The 26649-nt window shown below is 43.9% G+C and overlaps 2 protein-coding genes across 8 annotated transcripts in view; one reads left to right on the forward strand and one right to left on the reverse strand.

The window, feature by feature from the left end:
- LOC100555519 (adenylate kinase isoenzyme 1) overlaps positions 1-14441 on the forward strand; it is a 67629-nt gene extending 53188 nt beyond the window's left edge. The window contains exons 3-7 of one of the 4 annotated variants that reach the window (XM_003216749.4): positions 5497-5739; positions 7651-7850; positions 10209-10322; positions 11395-11589; positions 13162-13626. In XM_003216749.4, the coding sequence (XP_003216797.1) occupies positions 5679-5739; positions 7651-7850; positions 10209-10322; positions 11395-11589; positions 13162-13251 (660 nt within the window). In that variant the 5' untranslated portion in view covers positions 5497-5678 and the 3' untranslated portion in view covers positions 13252-13626. Of the gene's footprint in view, positions 1-5496; positions 5792-7650; positions 7851-10208; positions 10323-11394; positions 11590-13161 lie in introns of those variants that run through there. The other 3 variants (XM_062971507.1, XM_062971505.1, XM_062971504.1) reach the window with 3 other exon arrangements.
- An 843-nt stretch (positions 14442-15284) lies between these two features.
- khsrp (KH-type splicing regulatory protein) overlaps positions 15285-26649 on the reverse strand; it is a 29166-nt gene continuing 17801 nt past the window's right edge. Inside the window, exons 8-20 of one of the 4 annotated variants that reach the window (XM_008103708.3) lie at positions 25448-25619; positions 25074-25172; positions 23431-23529; positions 23090-23192; positions 22480-22580; positions 21655-21796; positions 21412-21572; positions 21200-21315; positions 20013-20101; positions 19671-19865; positions 18065-18142; positions 17719-17879; positions 15285-16027 (exon numbers count right to left, since the gene is read on the reverse strand). In XM_008103708.3, the coding sequence (XP_008101915.1) occupies positions 16019-16027; positions 17719-17879; positions 18065-18142; positions 19671-19865; positions 20013-20101; positions 21200-21315; positions 21412-21572; positions 21655-21796; positions 22480-22580; positions 23090-23192; positions 23431-23529; positions 25074-25172; positions 25448-25619 (1525 nt within the window). In that variant the 3' untranslated portion in view covers positions 15285-16018. Of the gene's footprint in view, positions 16028-17718; positions 17880-18064; positions 18143-19670; positions 19890-20012; positions 20102-21199; positions 21316-21411; positions 21573-21654; positions 21797-22479; positions 22581-23089; positions 23193-23430; positions 23530-25073; positions 25173-25447; positions 25620-26649 lie in introns of all 4 variants that reach the window. The other 3 variants (XM_008103707.3, XM_008103709.3, XM_016991142.2) reach the window with 3 other exon arrangements.

A 26649-nucleotide genomic window follows, 5' to 3' on the forward strand; every position in this document is an offset into this window, starting at 1 on the left:
CGCGAACCCCAAGAATCGTTGCACCTCTTTTTTGTTGGTTGGCGCCCGCCATTCCAATACTGCTGAAACCTTTGCCGGGTCCATGGAGAGCCCTAGTGGCGAGACGCGGTACCCCAGGAAATCTACCTCTTGTAGATCAAAAGCACATTTTTCCAGCTTGGCATAAAGTCCATGATCCCGCAATCGTTGTAACACCATTCTGACGTGGTTCTCATGTTCTGATTGTGATCTAGAAAACACCAAAAAATCGTCCAGGTAGATGATCAAGAACCGATCTAGATAATCCTGAAAGATGTCATTGACAAAATGCTGGAACGTTGCGGGAGCTCCACATAATCCATAATTCATAACTCGGGACTCGAATAATCCGAATTTAGTCTGGAAGGCGGTCTTCCACTCGTCCCCTTCTCTGATGCGAACTAGATTATACGCTCCCCGAAGATCCAGCTTGGTGTAGACCTTGGCTCCTCGAAGTCGGTCTAGTAGGTCCGAGATTAAGGGCAGGGGATAGCTGTTCCGCTTAGTGATATTGTTCAATGCTCTATAGTCCACCACCAAGCGTAATTCCCCTGACTTCTTTTTCACAAACATCACTGGGGAAGCGGCTGGGGATTGAGAGGGTCTGATGAATCCCTTGCGAAGGTTTGACTCTATGAACTCCCTGAGAGCTTCTTGCTCCGGTTCAGTCAGGGAGTAGAGATGTCCTCGCGGGATCGGGGCCCCCTCCACCAAGTCAATGGCACAGTCATAAGGTCTATGTGGGGGTAATCTCTTGGCCTCTTTTTCATTGAATACATCCCAATATTCTGAGTACTTCTTGGGCAAGGTGATAATGGGTTCAGTGTCTGTGGCATGGCAGATCTTGGCTACAAGGCAATGGTTTTGGCAATATTTTGAAGCAAACTGCAGTTCTCTGTTGGACCAGGAGATGCTTGGGTCGTGAAGTGTCAGCCATGGAATACCCAAAATCACAGGGAAATGGGGAACCTCGGTAACAAAGAAGGAAATCTCTTCCATATGTTCCCTTATCCACATTCTGGTGGGTTCCGACCACTGACTTACGGGACCCGTCTTGAGGGGGCGGCCATCGATGGCTTGCACCACACGGGCGTTCTTGAAGTCATGATATTGTAATCCCAGAGAGTCGGCATACTCTCTATCAATGAAATTGTTTGTGGCTCCTGAGTCTATCATGGCATGGACCATGACGGGTCCTTTTTTTGCTGACCACAAGGTGACCACTAGGAGAAACAGGACCCCAGTTGGTGGCTCTTGAGTGGGTTTTTTGACCGGGTTGGCGAGCCTCTCTACGCCCGGTCGCTGGCTTCCCCCGCCGGCTGTGCGCCAGCCGCCTCAGACGTCTTCGTCTCCGTGGAGGACGCCGCCGCCAGACGGGCGGCGGGCTTCCCTTTGGCTGGGCACTCTCTGGCGAAGTGGCCCCCGTTTCCGCAGTACCAACAGAGATTTAGGCGTTGGCGGCGGGCCTTCTCGGCGGCGTCTAACCTGGGACGCACATTGCCCAACTGCATCGGCACCTCCTCGCTCCCTCTGGGGTATGGGGCTGGTGGTGGGGGTCTCCATGCTGGACGCGGCTGGACGCTGGTGGGAGCGGGAGGTTTCACCCCAGCTCTACCGCTCTGGCCTCGGACCCATTGTTTTCTGTTGGCCAGCATGACTTCAGCCCGTAAACATTGATCAATGAGTGCTTCAAGAGAGTGAGGGGGATCCACTTTGGAAATTTCTTCCAACATCTCGATGTTGAGACCCTCCCGAAATTGTCCTCTGAGGGCTATATCATTCCATCCGGTGCTGTGGGCCAGCACTCGGAACTCGGCTATGTACTGGGACAGGGGTCTGTCCCCCTGAGAGAGGCGCCGGAGTTTATGGCCGGCTGCCTCCAAATTGTCTTCGATCCCCCAAGTTGCCTTAATGTGATCCAAGAAGTGTTGCGCTGATCTTAGGTGTGGGGAAACTTGGTCGAACAGTGCCGTCGCCCAGTTGGCCGCTGGCCCGTCTAAAAGGCTATAGATCCACGCCACTTTGATGTCTTCTTGGGGAAACTCGGCATTGCGGGCCTCTAGATAAGCTTGGCATTGGCGACGGAAAACATGAACCTTAGAAGCTTCTCCAGAAAACTTGGTTGGCAATGCCAGGGCCGGGAGTCGGATTCCGCGTTCCTTCAATCCCTTTATTTCTCCCTCCTGCGCATTGAGCTTATCACGGATGCGGTCCACTTCCTCCTTGTCGATGGTGTAGCTGAGCGGCTGGCCTCCCGGTCCGGCTCCGGTAGACATTCTGGCTTAGGTTAATTGGTGCTTAGGGTGGCGGAGTCAAACTGTCAGGACCCAGGCTGCAGGGCACCAATAACCATACACAGAGGCCAGAATCTATCTAATATCTTTATTGAAGGAGTATATAAAGTTAATAAAAACAAGTGTAGAAAATAGTCCAGAATTAGACCTTTCAGGAAAGGTCAAAATTAGTCCAAAGAAACAATGTCCAATATGAAATATTAAGGTCCAAAGTTGTAATCCAATAACCGAAACACTCACTTTGCCTTGTCGGTCCTTTAGTCCATGAACTTGAACGAGGCTAGGAAGTAACTTGACTCTCGGAATAACAAGGCTTGAATACAAGGCAGCAAGGAACGAGGAACAAGAACAAGATCCGTGGTATTTACTTGGCAAAATCCGGGAAACAAGGCAAGGCTGGGTCTTGGAAAGCAAGGCAAAATCCGTGGAAGAACAAGGCTGGAAAACGAAGGCTTGAATCAGGAACAAAGGCTTGGAAGCGGAGTAGCTGTCCACACACACTACTCCAGTTGCTGACGAATTGACTCCGCAAGATCCCTCCGGGAGCAAGGAACCTAAATAGGCCTTGTTTTCTCCACCAGAGAACACTTCTCTGGGGAACCAGAAACGAAAGTCAATCTCTGTGTCCAGATGTATGACTCCCTAAATTTTCTCATGGGAACAGGCTTAATCATCTGAATGCTTTGCTGCTATTCTCAAACTCCTGCGATTAGCCTGTTGCACTCCTTTCTGCTGGAGAATGTAATTACGGCGCGAAAAAGGGGGAGAACTCGACTCCGGGCTTGTTTGGGAGATTTCTGGAAGACAAGCCTCCTGCAGGTGCAAAGGCTCAATTTCTGGCTGAAATGGTTCCCTTTCTGGCTGAAATGGAGGAAAACCCAAGTTCTCCTCTTCGTCAGTCACAACAGCACTAGGAATGGGACTACATGGCCCATGAGTCATCACATAAATACAGTAATTACAACATAACATTACTGCGTATTGAACTACTTCTGTCAAATTTGTTGTATAACATGATGTTTTGGTGCTTAATTTGTAAAATCATAACCTATTTTGATGTTTTAATTTGCTTTTTCTTAATCTCTCCTTATTATCCAACATATTCACTTATCCAACGTTCTGCTGGCCCGTTTATGTTGGATAAGTGAGACTCTACTGTATTTAGAATATTGAATTGCAGTGGCCAAAAATGAACGGATTGCCATACTCAAATGTCTTTCGCTTAACAAGCCAAAGTTTGTGGTGAACAATAATATATTTTTAATCTTAAAATACAGTGTTACGAAGTATTCCCTTTGGCATCCAGACTGTGTCATAGTTTCCAAAGATACTATATGTGTGTTAACTGAAAAATCAAATGCATGAAGCCGATTGGCTGAGTTGCAAGGACCTGGGAATCTGTTTGCAACTGTTGATGTTCTGCTGCTGGAGAACCAGTTTGAACAGGTTTCTCTCTGTGTGTGTGAGTGAGTCTACTCAGTACTGGTTGGAAAGAAGATGGCTATGTATTCAGAAAGGCCTGACTATTTCTGAGGCCTTGTTCGCTGCTGATCTTCACTGAAGCAGATTTATGGACTAAGAAAGGGCTGCTTATGACTGCTGATTTCTGTAAGCAATCAGAAGGACTATTGTAAATACTATTGTTCTATTGATCTCTTGGACTTTGTAAAAGTTCCTGTGTTATTTGTTCTGCAAAACTGAGTGGTGCATCATTCTGCAGGGTGACTCTGGGTTCATGGGCACACGTAAGAGCTTCTACCTATCATCCTCAATCCCCAACAGACTGCACAAATCAATCCCAAATTGGAGTTTGTGGGCAGCATAGGGGGAAAGGTTAACATATTGCATTGAAACATGCTATTAATTACATTAAGATACTAGTGTATTGACCGGCGTTGTCAATCCCCCCCCCCCCCCCGCTTTTGTCACAAAAATATGATGTGCAGCTTTGATAAATGTGGATGAAACATGAATATATAGTTTGAATGAATTATTTGGAAGGAAGGAATAAATGAGAGCTAATAATTTTGGAGACACCATTCTAAAAACCATCTAACAACTCTAACAACTATCATGTCAGACTACACAGAGAAGCCATTGAAATCCACAGGCATGTGGTCAATTTCAACAGAAAGGAGGAAACCATGAAAATGAACAAAAGCTGGATGCCAGTATTAAACAACTTCAAAATCAGGACAGTAAATAACGAACACTCTGAAAACAGAGGAATTTCCCAGCACCCAACCTGGGAAAACAGGCAAGACTCAATCAGGGGCAGCTAACACCTCAGAACAAAGGATTCCCCTAGGCCAGAAGAAGCCAGGCCATGAAGCTGGCAAGGCCATTAATGCTAATCAAGGTGATTAATTACAACATTCACACTAGCCTCCCACAGACAAGAGTTCTTTCTCCCACCCTGGACCTTCCACAGATATATAAACTTCCCTTGCTTAGTTTTCCAAGCTACCTCACAACCTCTGAGGATGCCTGTCATAGATGTGGGCGAAATATCAGGATATAATGCTTCTGAAACATGACCATACAGCCTGGAAAATGCATAACAACCCAGTGATTCTGGCCATGAAAGCCTTTGACAACACCATTCTAAAATATTAAGACCTGCAATCATTAACTGCCTGCTCAGGAACTGTAATTAAAAGTTGCTAATGAGAGCTGAAATAGTTGACTGGCCTGCTAGCTATGATAAAAACTGTGCAAGTGATAAGAGAAATGTTTACATCTGTTTACATCTGTCAACATTTGCTGACTTGATGAACTTTTAGGGCCCAAGAAACAAAGGCTAGATCTAGTTTGCAAAGTGCCAACTTCCAGCCAAGGGCAAGCAGAGAGGCACAGAACAAAGTGTGAAAGGCCAGGTGTAGTTCTTATCAGTGTTGACTATTCCTCGAACATAAAAATCACAATTCACAATCACAAGGTAACCCCCACACTTACCTTTCAGTACCTTGTGTTGCCCTAAAGGTTCGGCTTTAGTTTTCTCTTTCAGCTTTTCTTTTCTTTGAAAGGGTGGATCATCAAGTGAAAGAAGATGTATTTCCTTCTCTTCTTCTCACACCATAGACTAGGCCAAGTGTGTGTGTATCTGTATCTATCTTAAATTGACAATTGACTAAGGATATCTGGACAAGTATGGCATAACGTTTTTTTTCTCTGATCATCCCAGACCAACAACAGTCCAATGACAAAAGCACCTGCCTGCCAGCTTTACCTGCCTCAGTTCAGGGGTCTGTGACATCAGAAAGACAGCAGGGGGGAGTGATGTGTCAGCCAAGCTCAATGGGAGAGATTAGTTTTCTACAGGAGCTCAAAGTCTGCTGTGCCCATGGCCTGGGTTGAGCCCTCAAGATGGGGAATTGCCAGAACAACCTTCCCAAAAACCCCAAGCCCTTGAAGCGTGAACTCAAAGGTAACTGGATCCCGTTCTGCCTGTTAAGCACACATGATAGGCTTTCAAAATGGTAAAGTGAAAGGGATATTTTTATAACTCTTTCAGATTCAGTGAATTCAGTCTGATAGCAAATTGTCAACAGCACTTTTTTAAAAGACACAGTGGTGTCATAGAACCATAGGGCTCTTCCGGACAGGCCCTATATCCCAGGACCTGATCCCAGGTTTTCTGCTTTAAACTGGATTATATGAGTCCACACTGCCAGATAATCTGGCGTAAACAGAAAACCTGGGATCAGATCCTGAGATATAGGGCCTGTTTGGGGCCCTTTCCACATAGCTGAATAAAATCTCACATTTTCTGCTTTGAACTGGACTATATGGATTTCTGCCTTGATATTCTGGGTTATATGGCTGTGTGGAAGGGCCCTGGAAGGGCCCCTTGTGTTGGAAAAGACTGCCCAGGCCCATCCAGCACAATCCCTTTCTTCCATGCCAGAACACCCAATCAAAGCACTCTCAACAGGTGACCATCCAGTCTCTGCTTAAAACCTCCAAAGAAGGATACTCTGAGGGCCTTTCCATACAGCCCTATATCCCAGAATATCAAAGCAGAAAAATCCCACATTATCTGAGTGTGGACTCAGATAACCCAGTTCAAAGCAGATATTGTGGGATTTTCTGCCTTGATATTCTGGGATATAGGGCTCCCCAAAACAATTTAAAGAACTTGATAGAAATGTCTTGCATAACCATGTGGTGGCAGCGACTGAAAACAAAAGGCTATGCCATACAAAAGCACTTTACAGTAAAGGGCAAGCACATGGTGAAGATTAGGTCTGAAATTTTCACATATGAGTGGTTTTAAGTTGTTTTATCTGTTTTTAAACTATCCAAAGAGTTAAAGAATTTGCCTTTTTATTTTTTTATTAAATACAATTGCTTTAAAGGATTCAAAATGATTTTATTGTATCCTTGGATTCAGGGCAGAGTATGAATAACTAAGGCAGCCAAGCAAGCATGACACCTTAAACGAATTTAAAGAAAGACATCATGTAACAGTCCAATAAATAAAATAGCAAATACTGATTCACTATTTGAAATGCCTGTGACTAGAAGCATTTTGAATTTCAGATTTTGAAATGCCTGTTTTTGGATAGACATATCTAATAAGATGAAGGCCACGGTGGCGGAGCTGGTTAAACCAATGAGCTGCTGAACTTGTTGACCCAAAGGTTGGCAGTTCGAATCCAGGGAGCAGGGTTTGCTCCGCTGTTAGCCCCAGCTTCTGCCAACCTAGCAGTTCAAAAACATGTAAATGTGAGTAGATGAATAGGTACTACTCTGGCAGGAAGGTAATGGCGCTTCATGCAGTCATGCCAGCCACATGACCTTGGAGGTGTCTATGGACAACGCCGGCTCTTCGGCTTAGAAATGGAGATGAGCACCAACCCCCAGAGTTGGCAATGACTAGACTTAATGTCAAGGGAAAACCTTTATCTTTTATCTAATAAGACATCTTGGAGATGAGACCCATGTCTAAGCATGAAATTCATTTATGTTTCATATATACACATAGCCTGAAGGTACTTTTATGCACAATATTTTCAAAGCAAAATTTGTGTACATTGGAACCATCAGAAAAATCAGTTAACCACTGATTTTTTTGGTGTGCTTTGAATTTTGGGCTTCCAAAGATGGGATGTTTAACCAATACAGGGTTTTTGTCACTTATGGCTAAACAGAACCAGACTGTGGGAGGTGTGTGTTTGTTTGTAAGTAAGTGTGTATGCCATCTGTCGGGGATACTTTGATTGTGCTTTTCTTGCATGGCAGGGGGTTGGACTAGAGGACCTGTGTGGTCTTTTCCAACTCTAGTATTCTATGATTCTATGTCCCCTTTAATAAGGCTCCCTTCCTTTTCCTGCAGAGAAGTTGCAATCGCCCATCATCATCTTCACGATCGGCGGCCCTGGTTGTGGCAAGGGGTCCCAGAGTATGCGAATGGCTCAAAAGTACAACTTCACCCACTTGGCTGTTGGAGACCTGCTGCGGGAAGAAGCCATCAGGCCCACCACCAGAGCCAAAGCTATCAGGGATATCATGCTGAACGGGGCTCTGGTGCCCTCGGTAAGAAGCCCCAGAACTCTTCTCTCTGCAAATGTTCTTTCTGTTGGAATGCAGGGCTGCATCCAGGACTAGGACTTTATCACACAAGGCAGGGAAACCGACACTGATGTTGCATTTTTTCCTTTATCCCTGTTCCTATCACACAACACTGTGTGCGTCCCACTGCTGGTCTGCCTCCTCCCTGTGGTGAACCTGTCCCCCATCAACCTATAAATAGTTCACAATCCTGCAACAGATTGGTGCGATGGGTCCCTTCCGCTTCTGTGCTGGTATGGCAGCAGTAAAGTGACATCACGGTGTGGAATTACCCTCCTCCACGCCATTTCCCACCCCCATCTCATTCTTTCCAACTTTTCTTCAAATTTATATAAATAAAAATGAAATGTCAGTTTGTGAGGACCTCATATCTCCCAAACTATTTCACCGATTGCTACGAAATTTGGACCCAACGTAGCATTTGAACTGATTAGTGTTTTAAGCTATTCACATACCTACTATCACAAAACTGTCACACCTGAGACAGGTAAAACTATATCCTTTAGCAGTGGCCAATCAGTCTCCTACCTTAGCAACTGCCAAGCAGTACCCTCCTCCCTTAGCAATTGGTGTAGCAAACAGCTCCTTCCCTTAGCAACAACAGTAGCAATGGCCAAGCAGACTCCTCCCTTTAGCAACCGGCATGGGTGGGACCACAAGGGACGGCTAGGCCCACCTCATCGCCACTCAGTTTGGCTTGGCAAGTTACGCAAAGCCGAGGCTCAGTGGCTAGCCACAGAAAGGAGGGATTCAGAGTTAAAATCCCTATCCTGGACCCTAACGGGTTGAGCGAGAGATATCACTACTTATTAAATTATAATTGAATTACATTATTATTATATTTTATTATTATATTATGATTTTATTATGATAAGATATTATTATAAGATATCTTATCATAATTGTATTATAGTACAATTAAATGAAATAATTATATAAATATATCTGTGGAAGGTCCAGGGTGGAAAGCAAGTGTAAAATTTGCAATTGGCTAGCTTGATTAGCATTGGGATCGCTCCCTGGGAAGGGGCTATGGCCTCTTCCAGTAGAAAAATAACATGACGACATGGCTAACGAGAAAGCCATGCCCCCGGCCATTCTTCCCAAGGGGAGGCAGAGAAAGAAACTTCTCTTTATATATCTGTGGAAGGTCCAGGGTGGGAGAAAGAACTATTTTCTGCTTGAGGCAGTGTGAATGTTGCAATTGGCCAGCTTGATTAGCATTGAATAGCCTTGTAGCTTCAAAGCCTGGCTTCTTCCTGCCTAGGGCAATCCTTTGTTCGGAGGTGATTAGCTGGCACTGATTGTTTCATGTCTGGAATTCCTCCGTTTTCAGAGTGGTGTTCTTCATTTACTATCCTGATTTCAGATTTTTTTTCATACTGGTAGCCAGATTTTCAATAATAGGGTGGAGGAAGCACTTTGGTCATTCCCAGCAAGAAAACAGCACGATTCTCTGTCCTTTCTTTCCCATTGAACCAGACTGGGCTACAGCAGCGCATAGCCGGGTACAGTTAGTCAATAATATTAATGGAGCCACAGAAGTGTAGGAAGGCAGGGTTATGAGGGCAAAGACTAGGCAAAGATCATGCATCCCATCTGAAACTTCTCCCTGGCTCTTTGGATCTTGTAGTTTTGTGAGACCAAGGACCCGTCTGGCTGAGCATTATAGAGGCCCCTCCCCTAAACTATAAGCTCCAGCATTCTGTAAGAGGCAGCCACAGAGTTTCAAACTGCTTTCAGGATTTTCTATGTAATCATCTGCACATCAAATCGAAGCCTTTTTTCCATGCCAGTTTGAAACTGCATTAAATTGCCAATGTAGATGGGGCCTTGACTAGTGCTGGTACTGGTTGATAAGGACAAAATAAGCGAGCTGTATGAAATCTAAAGGTTCCTGACTTATGGCTCTTGTCAGGGAATGCTTTTGCTTGTGAGTGGCTGTTGCTTGTTAGGATGCCATCTATTCAGTGAGCACGAAAAATTTCCTGTTGGATTATCTAGATTCAAGGGTCTTGAGTCTTGAATCTGGGTAGCAATATTGCCCAAGAACAATATTTCTCCTGAAGTATCATTTATTTATTTAAAACATTTATATTCCACCCTTCTCACCCCCAAGGGGGCTCAGGGCGGAGCACAACATATGTATGGCAAGCACTCAATGCCGGGACATAAAATAATTATAAATATACAATAAAATAATTATAAATATACACAAACATTAGCTGGAAGATAAATCACATATCACTAGGATAGGTTTTCTTTGTCTTTTCTGTGACATAACCAAGCTTGTTTGGAATACCGACACCCTTCTCTCTGCAGGGCTTCATCATGGACCTGCTGATGGACAGACTGCAAAAAGTGGAAAATGTCAAAGGATTCATTGTTGAAAGCTTTCCCCGGGAAATCAACCAGGCCAAACTGTTTGAGGAACTTGTAAGTGCTACTGCTAGGTCAGAGATGAGGGAGAAGGCCTGTGGAGAAGATTTGGCCTGTGGAGAGCTGGGAAGGATGAATTCCCCTTATGCCCCTATCAGGCAGTATCATAGAATCATAGAATAGTAGAGTTGGAAGAGACCTCACGGGCCATCCAGTCCAACCCCCTGCCAAGAAGCAGGAATTCGCATTCAAAGCACCCCCGACAGATGGCCATCCAGCTTCTGTTGAAAAGCCTCCAAAGAAGGAGCCTCCACCAGTCCGGGGAAGAGAGTTCCACTGCCGAACAGCTCTCACAGTGAGGAAGTTCTTCCTGATGTTCAGGTGGAATCTCCTTTCCTGTAGTTTGAAGCCATTGTTCTGCGTCCTAGTCTGCAGGGCAGCAGAAAACAAGCTTGCTCCCTCCTCCCTATGACTTCCTCTCACGTATTTGTACATGGCTATCATGTCTCCTCTCTGCCTTCTCTTCTGCAGGCTAAAAATGGCCAGTTCTTTAAGCTGCTCCTCATAGGGCTTGTTCTCCAGACCCTTGATTATTTTAGTTGCCCTCCTCTGGACCCTTTCCAGCTTGTCAACATCTCCCTTCAATTGTGGTGCCCAGAATTGGGCACAGTATTCCGGGTGTGGTCTGACCAAGGCAGAATAGAGGGGTAGCATGACTTCCCTGCATCTAGATGGTATACACCTATTTATGCAGGCAATAAGTCATCCCTGAGTTTAAAAAGGAGTAACAGCAGATAATTTAGTGCAGTGGTTCCCAACCTGTGGGTTCCCAAAAATCCCAGCCAGTTTACCAGCTGTTTGGATTTCTGGGAGTTGAAAGCCAAAAACATCTGGGGACCCACGGGTTGAGAACTGCTGGCTTAGTGACATCTTCCCAACTTCCCAACTTCTAGCAGGGGTCCCCAACTAAGGCCTGCGGGACAGATGCGACCCTCCAAGGTCATTCACCCTAAACTTTAGACTTAGGCTCACCCAAAGTCTGAAACGACTTCAAGGTACACAAAGGGCCCTACTTAACAGACCTTTGCATTTGCTCAAGTGTAACCGAGGTGCTTGTTTCACATTACAGGTGGGGCGTCTCCCCAACATGGTGATTGTGTTTGACTGCTCCACTGAGACCATGATCCAACGGCTGCTAATCCGAAGCCAGATGGGTCAAAGGGTGGATGACCATGAAAGCATCATCCGGCAACGGCTGGAGACCCACTACACACAGTGTGAGCCTATCGTCGCCCACTACCTCCAGAAGGGAATACTCCGGAACGTAGGTCCTTGCGAAGCTGGCTGGGCCCTTCTTTTCTCCTGCCCCTGATGAACCTAGACAGGGTAGGCCTGCCTACTTTGCAGCAGGGCAGCAAAAGTCGAGCTTGATTCTGCTCTGGACCCATAATCCAGGCTATCCCTTTAGGCAGAGATAGGGTCTCTCCCATTATATCCAGAGCTACCTGTGAGCTTGTGCCCGCAGAGAAATGGCTTGAGGGGCTGATCAAATAACATGGAAAGGTGTTTGGATATGCATATGCCTTCAAGCTCTAACCCTTAGATCAGGCATGGGCAAACTTTGGCCCGCCAAGTGTTTTGGAGATTGATGGGAGTTGAAGTCCAAAACACCTGGAGGGTTGAAGTTTGCCCATGCCTGCTTTAGATACACAGGGGATACATTCCCAAACTTTGTGAAGTCCAAGATAATAACCAACACTGTTATTTTAAATGGAATGAATGATGGAGGTACTAAGAAGAGGTTATAAGTTGTAGAAGGCCTTAAGTGAATCAGTAATACCACAGATACATGAAACTGTGTTCTGTGGATATAGGGGTTGTGCCGTATTTGTCAACCAATTCATATTGTAAGGTTTTTCTTAGGCAAAGAGTACTTAGGCCCCTTTCACACAGCTGAATAAAATCCTACATTATCTGCTTTGAACTGGAATATATGGCAGTGTGGACTCAGATAACACAGTTCAAAGCAAATATTATGGGATTTTCTGCCTTGATATTCTGGGCTATATGGCTGTGTGGAGGGCCCTACGAGATGATTTTCCACTCCCTTACACTGAAATATAGACTAACAAGCACTAACAAGACTTCCAAGCACTAACAAGACTTGATTCTGCTTAATTTCCAAGTTTGGATGGTATTTGGCACTTAGTCAAAACCAAGCAGCCTAGAAAGCTACAATGTCAACCAATTAAGCAATCTTAAACAAAAGGGCTAGATACCTGACATCTACAATGCCAACCAATTAAGGAAACTGAAATACTTTGGTGATATAAAGTGCTCTATTGTGTGTGAATTAAACCAAGTTGATACAGATTGGATATAAATTGCGAATTGCAAAAACATATGCAACATCAAAAAAACTACTATGAATTGGAAAAAAATAGCTGGGTTTACAGCACAGGGTTTGATTGATGGCAAAGAACTAAGATTAGCAATGTGTTGTCAAAGGCTTTCATGGCCAGAATCACTCCTACCAAAAATATCTTTCAGTCCGATACAGCTTCTTCACATGGGCACTCCCTATCACTGAACTTCCATCTTCAAAGGCATACGTTTGAATGCCAGGAGGAAAGCTAACAGAGGTAGATCTTTGCCTTACTTATATTCTTCATCCAAGTATAGGATAGAAGGGCCTAAATCCTATTGTTACTGCTGACTAGTGCAACTAGTGATAGCTTCTTGACATTGTTCCTGTTACAACTCATGTTTTATACATTGTGTGAGCCCAGGGATCCTCTGCAATCTCCTGAGAAGAGGCCAATGCCAGCAATGGAAAGGATGGGCAATGGTCCCAGATGAGTTGCCGAAGAGCCCTTTGTTGTTTTTGTGATTACAGATCATCGGAGAGGAGCCCCCAGATATTGTCTTTGACAAGTGCTGCAGTGTTGTCGATGATGTGCTAAAGGGAGCAACCTCAAAGGCATAGCTATTTAATTCTACATCAAAATAAAGGTTTTAAGTTGCCGGTCTATTAGGATGCTTTCCTTAGAAAAGTGTCAGTGCAGATTTTCACTCCGCACACATTACTTGGCTTGCAGCTTTGTAAACTTCAGACACCTTTAAAAAGCCATTTTGAATGTGCTGGCTCATGCACATGTACAGGTGTCATGCAGAAAGATATATATGAACGTATTACACCATCCTTCATAGGCAAGGTGTAAAGCAGGCTGGAGGATACTAAGTCTCTGATTCACCCAGCAGTATGAAAGGTCCCCAGCTCAACAGCATTCTTTTTAAGAGTGGAAAATGTGATCTGTGTCAAATTTCTGTAGTGTGTCTTCAGTAAATTGTTAATGTTGTGCTTCTCTGTGTCTGATCTCTTATTTGAGGGTCTCCTTCTGTCTTCAGTCTGAAATGCTTTCCTTCTAGGATTTTTCCCTGAATTACAGCAGACACAGCCCTAGATGCCAACAGACAAGTGGCAGTACAACTTGCACTGGGACACACTTGGAGCATACATTCATGCTTGTCCACAATAAGTGGGCATCCTCCTGCCTTACAAATCTTTGAAGGAAAAACACACATGAAGCCAGACAGCTTTTTATAAATCCAGGGACAAATGCATGAGTATCCAATAGGATGCAAAGAAGTATTTTTTGAACAACAACCCACATCACCTTTAGCTCAGTCAGGTTCAAGAGCATCACATGTTCATCCCAGCAAGAAGGCAACTTTTAGAGTCAACAACTCAGCAATGTTTAGGTAGGAAGAACACAATCACAGTCCTCAATGTTCAATTTATCAGAAAGCAAAAGTATTGTATCAAAACACGAACCTGTGTTGCTTATTATTGACTCAATCACAGGGGGCACAGCTTGGAATATGATTTGAAAAGTAGTCTTATTCATGACTTTAAAAAAAGGAGCAAAAGGCACGTTTGATGGTAGTGTTAGATGTTAGAACTGTTGCACAAGCCAGTAGCATTTACTCAATCGTTTTAGAAATGTTACTTTTCTTTGGGGGCATTGTTAAATCGAATATTGAGATTAATGCATTGATATCGCATGTAACTTGTTACTAATCAGTAATGTGTAACTATTGCAAAACAACTGATGAGTGTGCTTTTACTTTTCCAAGATCTGGGCATGGCCATTAATAAATGGACTTCAAAGCTGCCACTGTATCAGGTCCTATGCTGTGGCCACTGAGGCAATCCAAATGAAGCTTTATAAAGAAGGGCCTCCCTTTTAAGGTTAGAAAGATCTAATAATACTTCTACTTTGGAGAAATTTGATCTTGCCATAGAGATGGCTGTAGCAGGTAGCAATTTGGGCAGCCTCTACAGCAGGGGTCCTCAGACTACAGCCAGTGGTAGGAAAGAGAGGGGAGGAGGAAACAATAAACATAAGTAGGTAGGAAAAAGGGAGGGAGGGAAGGAGGGAGAAAAGGAAGAAAGGAAGGTAGGCAGGAAATGGAAAAGAGAAGGGAAAAAGAAGAAAATAGGAAAAAGAAAGGGAAGGAATTCAGAAAGTGTGGTGTAGTAGTTTGAACCTTGGGCTGTGGCTCTGAACCCAATGGATGCCTTTAGGCAAGTCACACTCAGAGAAATCCCCTTTGAATAAATCTTGATAAGAAAGCTGTGATAGGGTTGCCTTAGGATCATCCTGAGTCTGAAATGACTTGAAGACGCACCACAACGAAATATAGCCCCCTCCCCAACAGTCTGAGGGACTGTAAATTGGCCCTTTATTTAAAAAGTCACTCAGAGACCTCACCTTTATAAACTGCCCATCCCGCTGTAATTTAAGACAGCAGCTTAAACATTTTTGAGCTGGGTCTGAAAGAGCCCCCAAAGCCTGCAAATTCCACCTGCTAAACCATCCCACCAACCGGCAGCTCATCTTTGCACAGCATTAGCCAAGGCTTTCAATGTTCTGCTCCTCCCCAGAGACCTTTGGTGAAAGGAGAGCAGCTCCTGGGGCCCCTACCTTTGGAAACACACACAGTTGCATCAGAGACTTTAAAACAAAAAAGCATTTTATTCAACAAAAAAAATGCACAAATGCTTGCTCAAACTATAAAAACACAGGAAGCTCTTAATTCATGACCATTATCAGGCTTTTACAACAGCTATATTGTGAACAAACATCAGCTTCAAAAAACCCTATGGACAGAAAGAGAAAGACAGACACCACCCAGCAGACACAGGGGGATGTTTTGTTATCATTTATTTGTGAAGTTAAAAACGAGCGGTAAAAAGTAAAAATTGAGCATACAATTGTTTTGTTTCCTCTTGAACAGACAAAAACACGACAGATCAGTCCCAGCAGTGGAGAAATGGAGGGGCGGGGAAGGGGTTGTCTGAAACACCGACACCTTTGTCCGAGGAATGTTCCAACTCTAACTAAAAAGCAGAGTGACTTTTCCTTGTAAAGTTTATTTTAAAAAAAAAAAACAGAAAAGAGGAAGTGTTACCCTGAAAACTGAGGTGTGTGTCAGGCAGGATGGGGTCTGGCGGCGGCAGCGGTTTTAGTCGGCTATCTTCTACAGCTGCTGGCTCAACATTAGGGGTCTGGAGGTCTGGATTTATTTTAAAGAGAGATTCTTGAAGGCGGCGGAGCCCAGATTTACTGGGAGAAACCCAGCAATCAGAGCAACAGGCCAGTTCCCTTCCCACCCCGTCACTTCCTGCAGCAGCCACCTCTCTTTCCAAAACAAAAAGGTTCTCAGAGATGGGGAGGATCACATTCAACTCACTGAGCCTGCGAGAAAGAGAAGAACATGATGGAAGGCCCGTTATTCAAGTTCAAAGCTTCAAGCGAGAGGGGCAAGCCTCAAAAGGGATCCCATGACTCCCTGTCATGATCTTTGATAGCCAAGAACTAAATGAAACCAGCTCTTCTGGCTAACCTTCCTCTTCATCTCCACCCATAAATCTTTCTTCGTTAGCGAAATGAATACTCCAAAATAGGTTGTATTTGGCCCAGCGTACTTCTGTGGCCAGCCCCTGTCAGAACTGCTTGCAGAGAATTAGCATTCGCTAAGAACACAAGGCTTCTGCAACACTGTCCATCTCCGAGGTTTGCCAACAACAAGCAGCACAATGTGCACTAGACTTGTCTGGCAGCGACTCGGTGCCTTCTGCAATACCATAACCATAGTGTGCGCGCGCGCGCGCACACACACACACGGTTTGCCATCAAGCACAACATTCACCTCTCTTAATATTTAGTTTATCAATGAGCTTTAATGCAATGATAATAAATTTGAAAAATACTAAGCCCTCTGTGATGTATCAAAAACTCAGCCTTTATGTTAGGCAAAATAGGAAATGATTCCAATGGCAGGAGCAGGACTGTGTACAAGTAGCCAATGCAGGCACATTTCTTAACATTTTACACAGGCTACAGATGAGTGTATCTTAATTAGGATTCACAAAACACATATGTTTTTGTCTTACCTCTAAAGAAAAAACAGTCTTGTATTTAGTTTAACTATGTGTGCTGTTTAGATTGCTAGTAGTCAAAGACAGAGAAGTCAGCCCTGTGATCAGAGCTAACTTGTGATTCTAAAGAGCAGGGAAACCTGGAGTAACCCACTCTCATGTGCTAATCGGTTCAATTGTTCTAAAAAAGAAATGTAGTCATGGTTGAATATAGTTCAAGATCCCTACAACAGAATCTTTTTTTGTTGGAGCCTGACCAATTTTTGAATTTCTTCCTCAAAACTGTATTGTTCTGTTCTCCCTTTCCAACTCCTTAAAACTCAAGCATTTTCTCATTTGAAAAATATATATTCAAGATGAAACAGAATGCCCAACCCAGAGATCTGAAGAGGGCTTCACCACCTCCAGTTTGTATTAAAAGTCATCCCCAGCTGTGTAACAGGACAACTATTCAAATTAAAAGCATGTGTTGGCTAGTAATAAAACTGGACTCTGAAAGGGGACAAGGGGAATTCAAATCAATCCCTTTGTGCTGTTCACAAGCACACAGTTCATAAAACTACGAGTGCTGATATAAGCTAACCATCTTATGGTGGAAAGCAATAATGTGTAAAACTAATCTCTTTTCTGGTGTCCAGCTTGAAATTAATCCAATCTGAAAACAACATGGTTGGGTTTCCTAACACAGAGTTAAACAAGCCAATGTTTGGACTCAAAACTGATATCAGAAAGGATTTTTTTTTAATTATGGAAGATGGGACAGGTACCAGGTTGCTTGCTGGGAAAGGCCACAGATTAACAATGGCGTGCTCCCAAAGTTATGCTTTTATCCATGTCACTTTCTGGGGGGGGGGGGGGGGGGAGCAGGATGGCTTAGTCTTACAACTGAAATTATCATAGCACTTGCTCTACTAAGAAGATAGGAGTAAAGTCAAAAGTCATATGAATGTGTATTTTTTTTAAAGAGGGGTTATCTAATGAAACACCCAATTGGTTTCTGCAACTCACCTGCTGTCCCTGCTGTGTGGGTGGTGGCACTGGTCCACCAGCGCCAGGCGTCTGTCCATAGTAGGCAGCTTGTTGTCTGTAGTATTCTGCCCAGGCTGCGCTGTAGTCTGGCTGAGGTCCTGGTGGTGCGGTTGGCCCTGCCCCAGTAGCTACTTGGGCTGCTTTCAGAAAGAAAACAGGGACTGACAGGGCTGTCTTACACATGTTATCTTAGAAGATGAAAGCCTCACTCACTGAGTTAATGAGACTCAACTGCAGGTTAACTGTGGCAAGTACAGCAGCCTAGAGCACACAAGGGAGGCACTCCAAACCTAATATTATTGCCAAGGTCCTGCTTTTAACTCACCTTGCTTCTTATAATATTCCTCCCAGGCTTTTGTGTAGTCCTGCTGTGGTGGAGCTCCGGGCTGCTGGGGCTGCTGGCCTGTAAGCAGAATCAAAGGAGGACAGGATCCTGAGCTTAACATGTCTGCTTGGGGCCTGAGGTCTTCCAAAGGTAGTAATGAAGCTCAGAATAGCCATGACGTTTAGAGACCTCCTCAATGAGCATCATCACAAGATGGAAGGAAATTCAAGTGGTACTAGCTATGTCGAGCCCACCACTTCAAGCAATGACAAGGTGATGCCCGCATTGCGATTTAGCATTGGAAGGAGATCTGCCCTTTCGTTTCCACTCTGCAGTATGTTTAGGAAAGCCAATTAAATGCCGACAAGGAAATACTTCCCCAAGAAAAGCACTGCAACAAGGCAAAATTACTCTGAAAGGGAATTCCTCTGAACTGCACAAATTGAATTCTAATTTACAAGACATCTGAAGTCAAGCAAGACTTTTTGGGACTGTCTTGTCGATCTAACCAAGCACAGTTCAATAATAGAGTACCAGAAGTCGGTGCCCCCCCCCCCCCCCCCCCCGGTACCCACACTGCAGTCCTCGGCACAATTTGGAAACCAGCTTGGGAGAGTTTCCAAGCCCTCTTAGAGGCAGCATTAGATAGAACTGAAGCTGCATGGGGTAGGGAGATTGCCTCCCTTCTTGATGCCCCTCATGGAGCAAACATAATGGCAACCTTTCACTGACACCGCTGTAGGCTGGCAGCACCTCAATGGATCTTGGCCAGCATTCACTAAAGCTTGCTTGTAATTGCTAGTACCTACAGGACTGATGCCTGCACTTTCATCTATCTGCATCTGAAACAGTATGTCAGCTTTAAGATTTTTTGAGGTCCTTTAGGTCTGCAAAACCTGTGGCCCTTCCAGGTGTTTTGGACTTCAGCTCCCAGAATTCCTGTCCATTGGAAAAGCTGGCTAGGACTTCTAGGAGTTGGGTTTCCCAAAATCTGGAGGGCTGCAGGTTGCACAGGTCTGTTTATAGTATGCTTCTGCCAGAAGTTACTTAAAAGTCACGCTGGCAGACCTAACAAATTGCTAGAGAGGATCTCTCTAGGAATGTTATAGTTCCTCCAAGGCAGTGGTTCTCAACCTGTGGGTCCCCAGATGTTTTGGCCTTCAACTCCCAGAAATCCTAACATATAGTAAACTGGCTGGGGTTTCTGGGAGTTTTAGGCCAAAACACCTGGTGGCCTACAGGTTGAGGACCACTGCTCCAGGACAACTATGGAAACTTCCAGTGGAAGTTGTTTATTTCAGTAGGGTTTGGTATTACTTTCTTGTTTTAGCAGTACATTCAGGAAAATATCCTGATGGACACAGGGGTCATTTTGTAAGTCCAAGTTATAAAGGAACTGGCACTAGCCACCATAACAAATATTAAGTAGTTGCATAAATACTGAAAGCAAAAGAAAAAAACCTCAAGGCATTTTAGTCAACACCGTATTTATTCATCAAGGGAGGTTTGCGAGAAAGAGGTTGTTCAGTTTGTTTTTTCCAACCCTTTGTAACCCTACCATTTGGCTGCTTCTTCGGCAAAACAGGATGAACATTAAGTCAGTTACCTAGTTTCTTGTAATATTCCTCCCAGGCCTTGGTGTAGTCCGACTGTCCAGTGGGGGGCGGCTGCGGGGGCTCTCCTTGCACGGGGGGCGCTGTGGGGGCTGGTGGGGCTCCCGGCACGGGGCCAGGCGGCTGCTGGTAGTAATGCGAGTAATAAGCGGCCCAGGCAGCGTTGGGGTCTGCAGCAGCGGCTTTGCCTGGAAGGGGAACAGGACAGAATGCTGCACGGTTTGAGCACCTCGCCATCATGGCTCCACATGTCAATACAAGTCTCAGATACACAACTGGATTTTGCATGCCACCCCCCTACTGAAAATCAGTATAAAAACCTCATAAATACTCACTTGGATCATGAGGAGCAGGAGGCTGCCATTGCGGGTAGGCATTTCCCCAACCTTGGGGTGGATACTGTGGAGGCGGTGGCCCCCCAGGGCTGAAAAGAAGAAGGAAAAGTCATGGGAGGGATTCATATAAGCCAATGTGGAACCAACCAAGGGTCAGAATTAAAGCCAGCTGAGTAAAAAATTGTCCTATAAAACAACTGCTTGAAAAAGCTGGAGCTTAAAAAACTTATGGTATTTTAAAACACAAGAGTCAAAGGACAATCAATGCAAGACAGGTTCTTATGCTCAGAAGAGAAGAACTGGAACAGCAAAAACAAAACAAAACAAAACAAAAACCGCAAAACAAAACAAAAAACAAAACAAAACAAGGACAAGACACCGCTAAGATTGTAGTATATCTTTCTTAGGCCAGGACCTGTAATTGCCAGAATTGGGTCTATGCCACGTAACAGAAGAACAAGTACAGTAGCGTCTCGCTTATCCAACCTTCGGTCCTCCAACGTTCTGCATTATCCAACGCAGTCTGTCTCCCACCCGGATCCACAGCTGTTTCTCTAGGCAGCAACGCGCAGAGGGCCAACACGCCCAACAACAACACAAGTGCAGCCATGCTCCCAAACAAGTGGGAGACTTGTAAAACATGATGTTCGGTGCTTAGTTTGTAAAATCTTAACATAATTTGACATTTAATGGGCTTTTCCTTAATTCCTTCTTGTTATCCAACATTTTCCCTCATCCAACATTCTGCCGGCCCATTTATGTTGGATAAGTGAGACTTTACTGTATGTATTTAGACATGCTAACTTGAGAGAGTAATAATTTGTATTTTTATTAACACAATTTATCAATGACAACAAAGTAATCTAATAAAAATAGCACCTTATTTTAAATAATTCCTTAGCAACTTCCCTCCTTATGGTGATAGTAATTTACCAAGTTTCATATTTACAAAAATTGTTAATGGGATCATCAGTCCTAACTCTTATTGTAAAAGACAAACAAGAAAACCAAACTTCTCCACAAAAGATGATTTACAATAGGAAACACAGCAAGACCCGAACACCCTTTCTTGGCTAATGCCAGATGACTGTTAACCTACTCTTTGTATAATTCTTTAAAAACAATTCTTGCCAGTATTACTGGGGGAAGGCAAAACAGCCAAAGCACTATGCAAACATGGTACTTACTGAGGTGGTGCACTGGGTGGCCCTTGATTGAAAGGCCCGGGGTTGAAAGGGCCCATTGGTGCTGGTCCAGGAGGCCCTCCAGGCCCAGGTCCTGGGCCCACGGGACAGAGAGGACCCTAAAGAAGGAATGAAATGGCCATGTGAGAACTGCCACATCCAGAACTGCAGCACCCCATGAGAGATCTGCAATGCAGAGAAAGGCACCCAGCTACCTCAATCTTTTCCTCAATGAGCTGCTTGGCATGGTCAATTTGCTGAGGTGAGCCACGAATGATGAAGAGTTTGAAGTTGGGGTCTCCGTTAGGTGGCAGTTGCCGGGATATTTCTACAAAGGCTCCCGTCTGCTGATTTATGGCCTTCACGTTTTCTCCACCTGAAAGAGTGGGGCGGTACCAGTTGGTGACTTGATTTAGACCAATTCGGGCAATGTCAGGGAGCACGGGAGACAAACATACCTCTGCCAATGACTAGCCCACACTTATGTGTTGGGATGGAGAAGGTCATCTCTCCTCCAGGAGGCCCCCAGTTACCCTGCCCCCTTCCTCGCCCTCTGCCTCCAGGAGGCATTCCTGATCCCGGCGGGCCTGGGGGGCCACTCTGCAAGGCAAGCACACAAGGCTGATGAGGGGAGGACATTGGAGACAGCCTTCGAAACATCCCGTGGGAACCACATGCACGTCTACAGGTACACAAAGGCACATTTTCATTAAAGTAATATGATTCCCAGAAGGTGAGTTTGCAAACTGCAAACAATGGAAACCTTGGATGCCGAAGGAGGGCCTGAATGAGGAGATCGCCAATAATAGACAACCATCCCCAAAGGACCTTACTATGGACCATTTGTTGCAGTGTGTAGCCAGAGAGAAGTGTTGAATATATTCTAATGCAGCAACAATGTTATGTAAGAAGTCTGGCTACGGTCTGACTCAATTAATCTTGCATTCCAGAGCCTTTCCCAGAAGCATGTACAACATGCTGGAGAGCTATAAACAAGGCAATATGAAAAAGATTCCATCCAAGATGAGTTTGAAAATATGCTGAGAGGAATGATAATTCCTCAGGAATATGTAAGACAATTCCATATTCGTAAAGAAAGGAAATCTCTCTCAAGGATGTACATCAGATTTATGCTTAGACTAGTATCCACAAAAGTTTCAAGGGAATAAATTGAAGATGCTTTTGCATCTAATTAGCCAGACACAACTGAAAAAGATTACTCATTGAATGCAGTTCTTGGATGTCACACAAGAAGTGAAATAAACTCATATAGCATCTCATACCCGGAGACTCTGAAGAAGATCATTGATAATCCTGGCAGCATGTTCACATCTGTCAGGAGGACCCATGATATGGGCAATTTTTTCAGGACCCGTGCCATCATCTGAAATGAGTAGTGGGAAAGGGGATAATCAGATTTGATGTTTTATTCAGAGTTTTAAGACCAAGCTACTATTTGAGCTGCTGGATGTAGCAACCAGCAGCAATATACAGCAGCAATTCACCCTCAATAAGGACAAACATTCACACAGCGCCCCCCATCAGCTGCAATAAACCACTCCAGTTCCATAGAAAATAACCACAGTACTATAAAAAATACAAGAGGAAAAGACAGACACGCATTAACACCATTCTTCAGAAAATGGGTACCAAAAACAGTGCCAACTGATTGGAATATGGCAATAAATTGTGATCACTCTCTGTGTATACTCTGTCCAGTATTGCCATGTGACAGAAAAGCTATGTGGAAAGTAATTCCACACTATCATGGACAAAAGCACAAACAGATAGGCCACAAGCATGCCAGAAGGATCTAGCAAAAAAAGTGAAACAAACCATATGCACATTCAATAGGTCTTGATGAAGGAGGAAGAAACAATACAAGTGTCTCACCTTGCTTGAACTGTATCCTAACTCCAGCGTCATTTTGTATTTTCTTAATCATTTCGCCACTACGACCAATAACCACCCCAACAGAATGCCTGGGCACAGGGACCTGTACAAGTGAGATGACGACATATACAACTAGGAATAGCTGAGAGTGATGTGAACAAGAAATGTTAGGACCATGAGCTTTTGCCACATTTTTGGATTTTAAGAAGGCTAGGGAAGGGTCCTATACTTGGGGAAACGTAAGATATACATTAAACAAATTTATATATAAATGAATAAAATTAGGAGGGATAAGATCTTTCTTGAAACTACCCTTCCATTGACCCAGCCAATGCTCTTACATCAATTCCTCCGCCAATCCTGGAACCGTATTCATTCCGGTCACCAAAACCTCCCTGGTCCCGCTCTCTTAAGATGTCCATTACCATTTCACAGGCTTGCTGCAAAGAAACATGAACATGTATTCTGGAATGATTTGGGTGCCTTCCACAGAGCATTTCTCAAAACTTAGGCAGGTAACATAAGGATGTTCAATGAAACATCGCTCTTTTACATCAAGTACTTGAGAATGTTTGGATTTAAAAGCATGTGACTAAAAAGGGGGAGGAAATTCAGAGAAAGCCCACAGTATAAAGAAGAGTAGGAGATTTTAAGATGGTTGGGTATGGTGACCTGGGACAATAAAAATCATAGAAAGGGGTATAAGGAGAGAAAAAAGGATGCAAACGACTGAAAGGAAGGGGCAACATGGTATGAAGGGTGAGACAGTAGTGGTTTTGGACAGTGATGCGCCAAAAAGAGGGCAAGGAGAATTTGTGAGGCACTGCAGGAAGTCTCCAAAGCATAAAATAGTTGTTTATATGAGATGATAAACAGTTGTAATGCTATTGTATAACAAGAGAAGTCTGGCTAGTATAAAAGAAAGATCAATAGAAAAATGAAATATTAAAAATACTGTATTGCCATTTTGCAATGTTGATTGGGATATTTCATTATTGCTCAATCTTTTGTTGCTATCAGAACCATGAAATATGTTTTCATCATTTTTTGCATAAAACAATCATTCTTTGTGTAAAGAATTTTACACAAAGCAAACATAATAATATAGAAAGTTTTTTTTCTCTTTGGCTTTTGTTTAGGAATGTCAGAAACAGAAGTAACAACATTGTTTAAGAAATATCAGCTTTGAAAGGCATGCATCCTGTTTACCAGCAGCTCCCAAGGCAGTTTGCATTACAAACCAAATTAAAGGTGGAATTCTTGGAATAAAAGGCATTATTTGTGTTTGATAAGGTAATAGAAAAATGAGGTAACTGTCAACAATTCCACAAGGAACACAACCTCTGCAAAATAAGAATAAGTCCATTTCACGCATTTCTTCAGTGAAAAATACCTGATTCAGTTATATACACATTCAAAAGCTAGACAACCCACTTGAGCCATCTCTCAGCAGATCTCCTGTCTCCTTCAAGACACAAATTATTACTATAGGAAATTAACTGATTCATAAAAAGCCCATAAATGACAACCTGTACATTTTAGATGTGCTATTTGTACCTAGCTAATATAAAGAACTTTAACTATATCCCAGGAGCAAAGAAAGAAAAGTGCAGTAATTGCCCATTCACTTTTCCTCACACAGACTGAGGTTGTCACTCAACCTCAGCTAATCTCGTGGAACCCCCGATGGCGCAGTGGATTAAACCCTTGTGCCGGCAGGACTGATGACTTGAAGGTTGGGTTGCTGACCTGAAGAGTGCTGGTTTGAATCCCGCCCAGGGAGAGCGCGGATGACCTCCCTCTATCAGCTCCAGCTCCGTGCGGGATATGAGAGAAGCCTCCCACATGGACGGTAAAAACATCTGGGCGTCTTCTGGGTAATGTCCTTGCAGACAGCCAATTCTCTCACACCAGAAACAACTTGCAGTTTCTCAAGTTGCTCTTGACACGAAAAAAGAAAAGCTAATGCAGTAACATACTTTACCTGCACTTTGTAGGGGTCGCCAATTATCCGAAGAGGCTTATCTACATTTGTGTTTTGTGAACCGTCCTGAATTAAAATCATTTTCACTCCAGCCCGCTCCTGTGGAAAAGAAGATTGGGGGGGGGGGGGGGGGAGCGAGAGAGGGAGAAAAGTTAAAGGAGTCATTATTGCTTAGGGTTCTTACAAACTCTTTCACTCAGATATAAATTAACACAGTCCTTAGATTTTAGAAATCTCTAATCTCAGTCAGGAGCTATCACCGAGAGAAATTCATCCTTGCTCCAGAGAAGGAAAAAGGGCAGCAAGAAACACATAAAAATGAACACCAGCTTTGAGGGGGAGAAATCAAGCCAGAGATGGTATGTAGCACACACCTGCAACTGTTTGATGGTCTCTCCGCCTTTGCCGATCACCAGGCCTGCCTTCCCAGCTGGGATCATGATTTCCTGCACTGTACCATTTTGCCCATTGGAGTTATCATGAAACTGGCTGGGTGGCCCACCACGCCCTCGAGACACGATGTCATCAAGCATCATTTTTGCCTTTCTGCAGAGAATGGGGAACACAGCCGGCACAGCAGTGAGCGATGAGATTTACAGCCTGTTCCCTGACTAAGAGATTATTAGCCATTGACATGGGACCTCCCTGACTGCCTTTCGACCTCAAGTCATTTGTAAGTGGGAGCATCGTTCCACAGCACAGGTAACTAGATCTGCTCTAATTCTGAACACAAACACTTCAGTACTGCTCTGGCCAGCTAATCATACCTTGGTGGATGGGAGAATATGAAACTGTGCTGGGAAGCCACCTGGACAGAGTGAGGACATTGTGGAAAACGGTATTGGGTATCTTTCTGCAATGGACCCAGATGTATATGCACCAGTATATGTCACCAATAAGACTCTAACCTGTGTTTATATCCATCTTAAGTTCTGGAGGTGGGGGACATTGAGGATGTTTCCTGCTAATTTAGAAAACTCTAAAGGGCTGTAACTGCCAATACCCAAAGAAAATTTTGGTTCAATTTCCAACTTCATTAAAGCCAGACCTCAGTAGTAAAACTAAACTGCAACCCATAAATGTAGCTCCCTTATTTGTTTGTATGGATTGTGCACATTTCTATCTCACCCCCAAGATAGCTTCCACTACAATAGTGAGATAAAAAGAATATACTGTATATATTCATGTACAAATGGAGAGCAGATTTTAGGGCCAAAATTATGAGTTTTGATATGAACCATGGATAAGTTTAGGGTCAAAGGAGAAGGGAAAGCACCAATAGTGACTGGGGGGGGGGGGGAGTCAACCTTTGCAAACATCACTGCCATAATCCAACCCAGGCCTGAAGATACATCACAGGGAGAGGGTAGAAGGGGTCTATGCTTCTTTTAAGGTTCTCTCAGAATGGATTAAGCTCTTGCCTTTCATCACTATATTCAAAGAAGGGGGTGGTTCCTTTTTCTTTAAGAGTTAAGATACAGTACTGTCATTGATCAGTGGATAAGCTGAACCAGGTTTTTTTGGGTTGATTTTTTAAAATAAAATTTTTAGACTTAGTATATAGGGTAACCATTAT

This window comes from Anolis carolinensis, chromosome 2 (assembly GCF_035594765.1).
Source record: "Anolis carolinensis isolate JA03-04 chromosome 2, rAnoCar3.1.pri, whole genome shotgun sequence".
NCBI classification, from domain to species: Eukaryota; Metazoa; Chordata; class Lepidosauria; order Squamata; family Dactyloidae; genus Anolis; species Anolis carolinensis.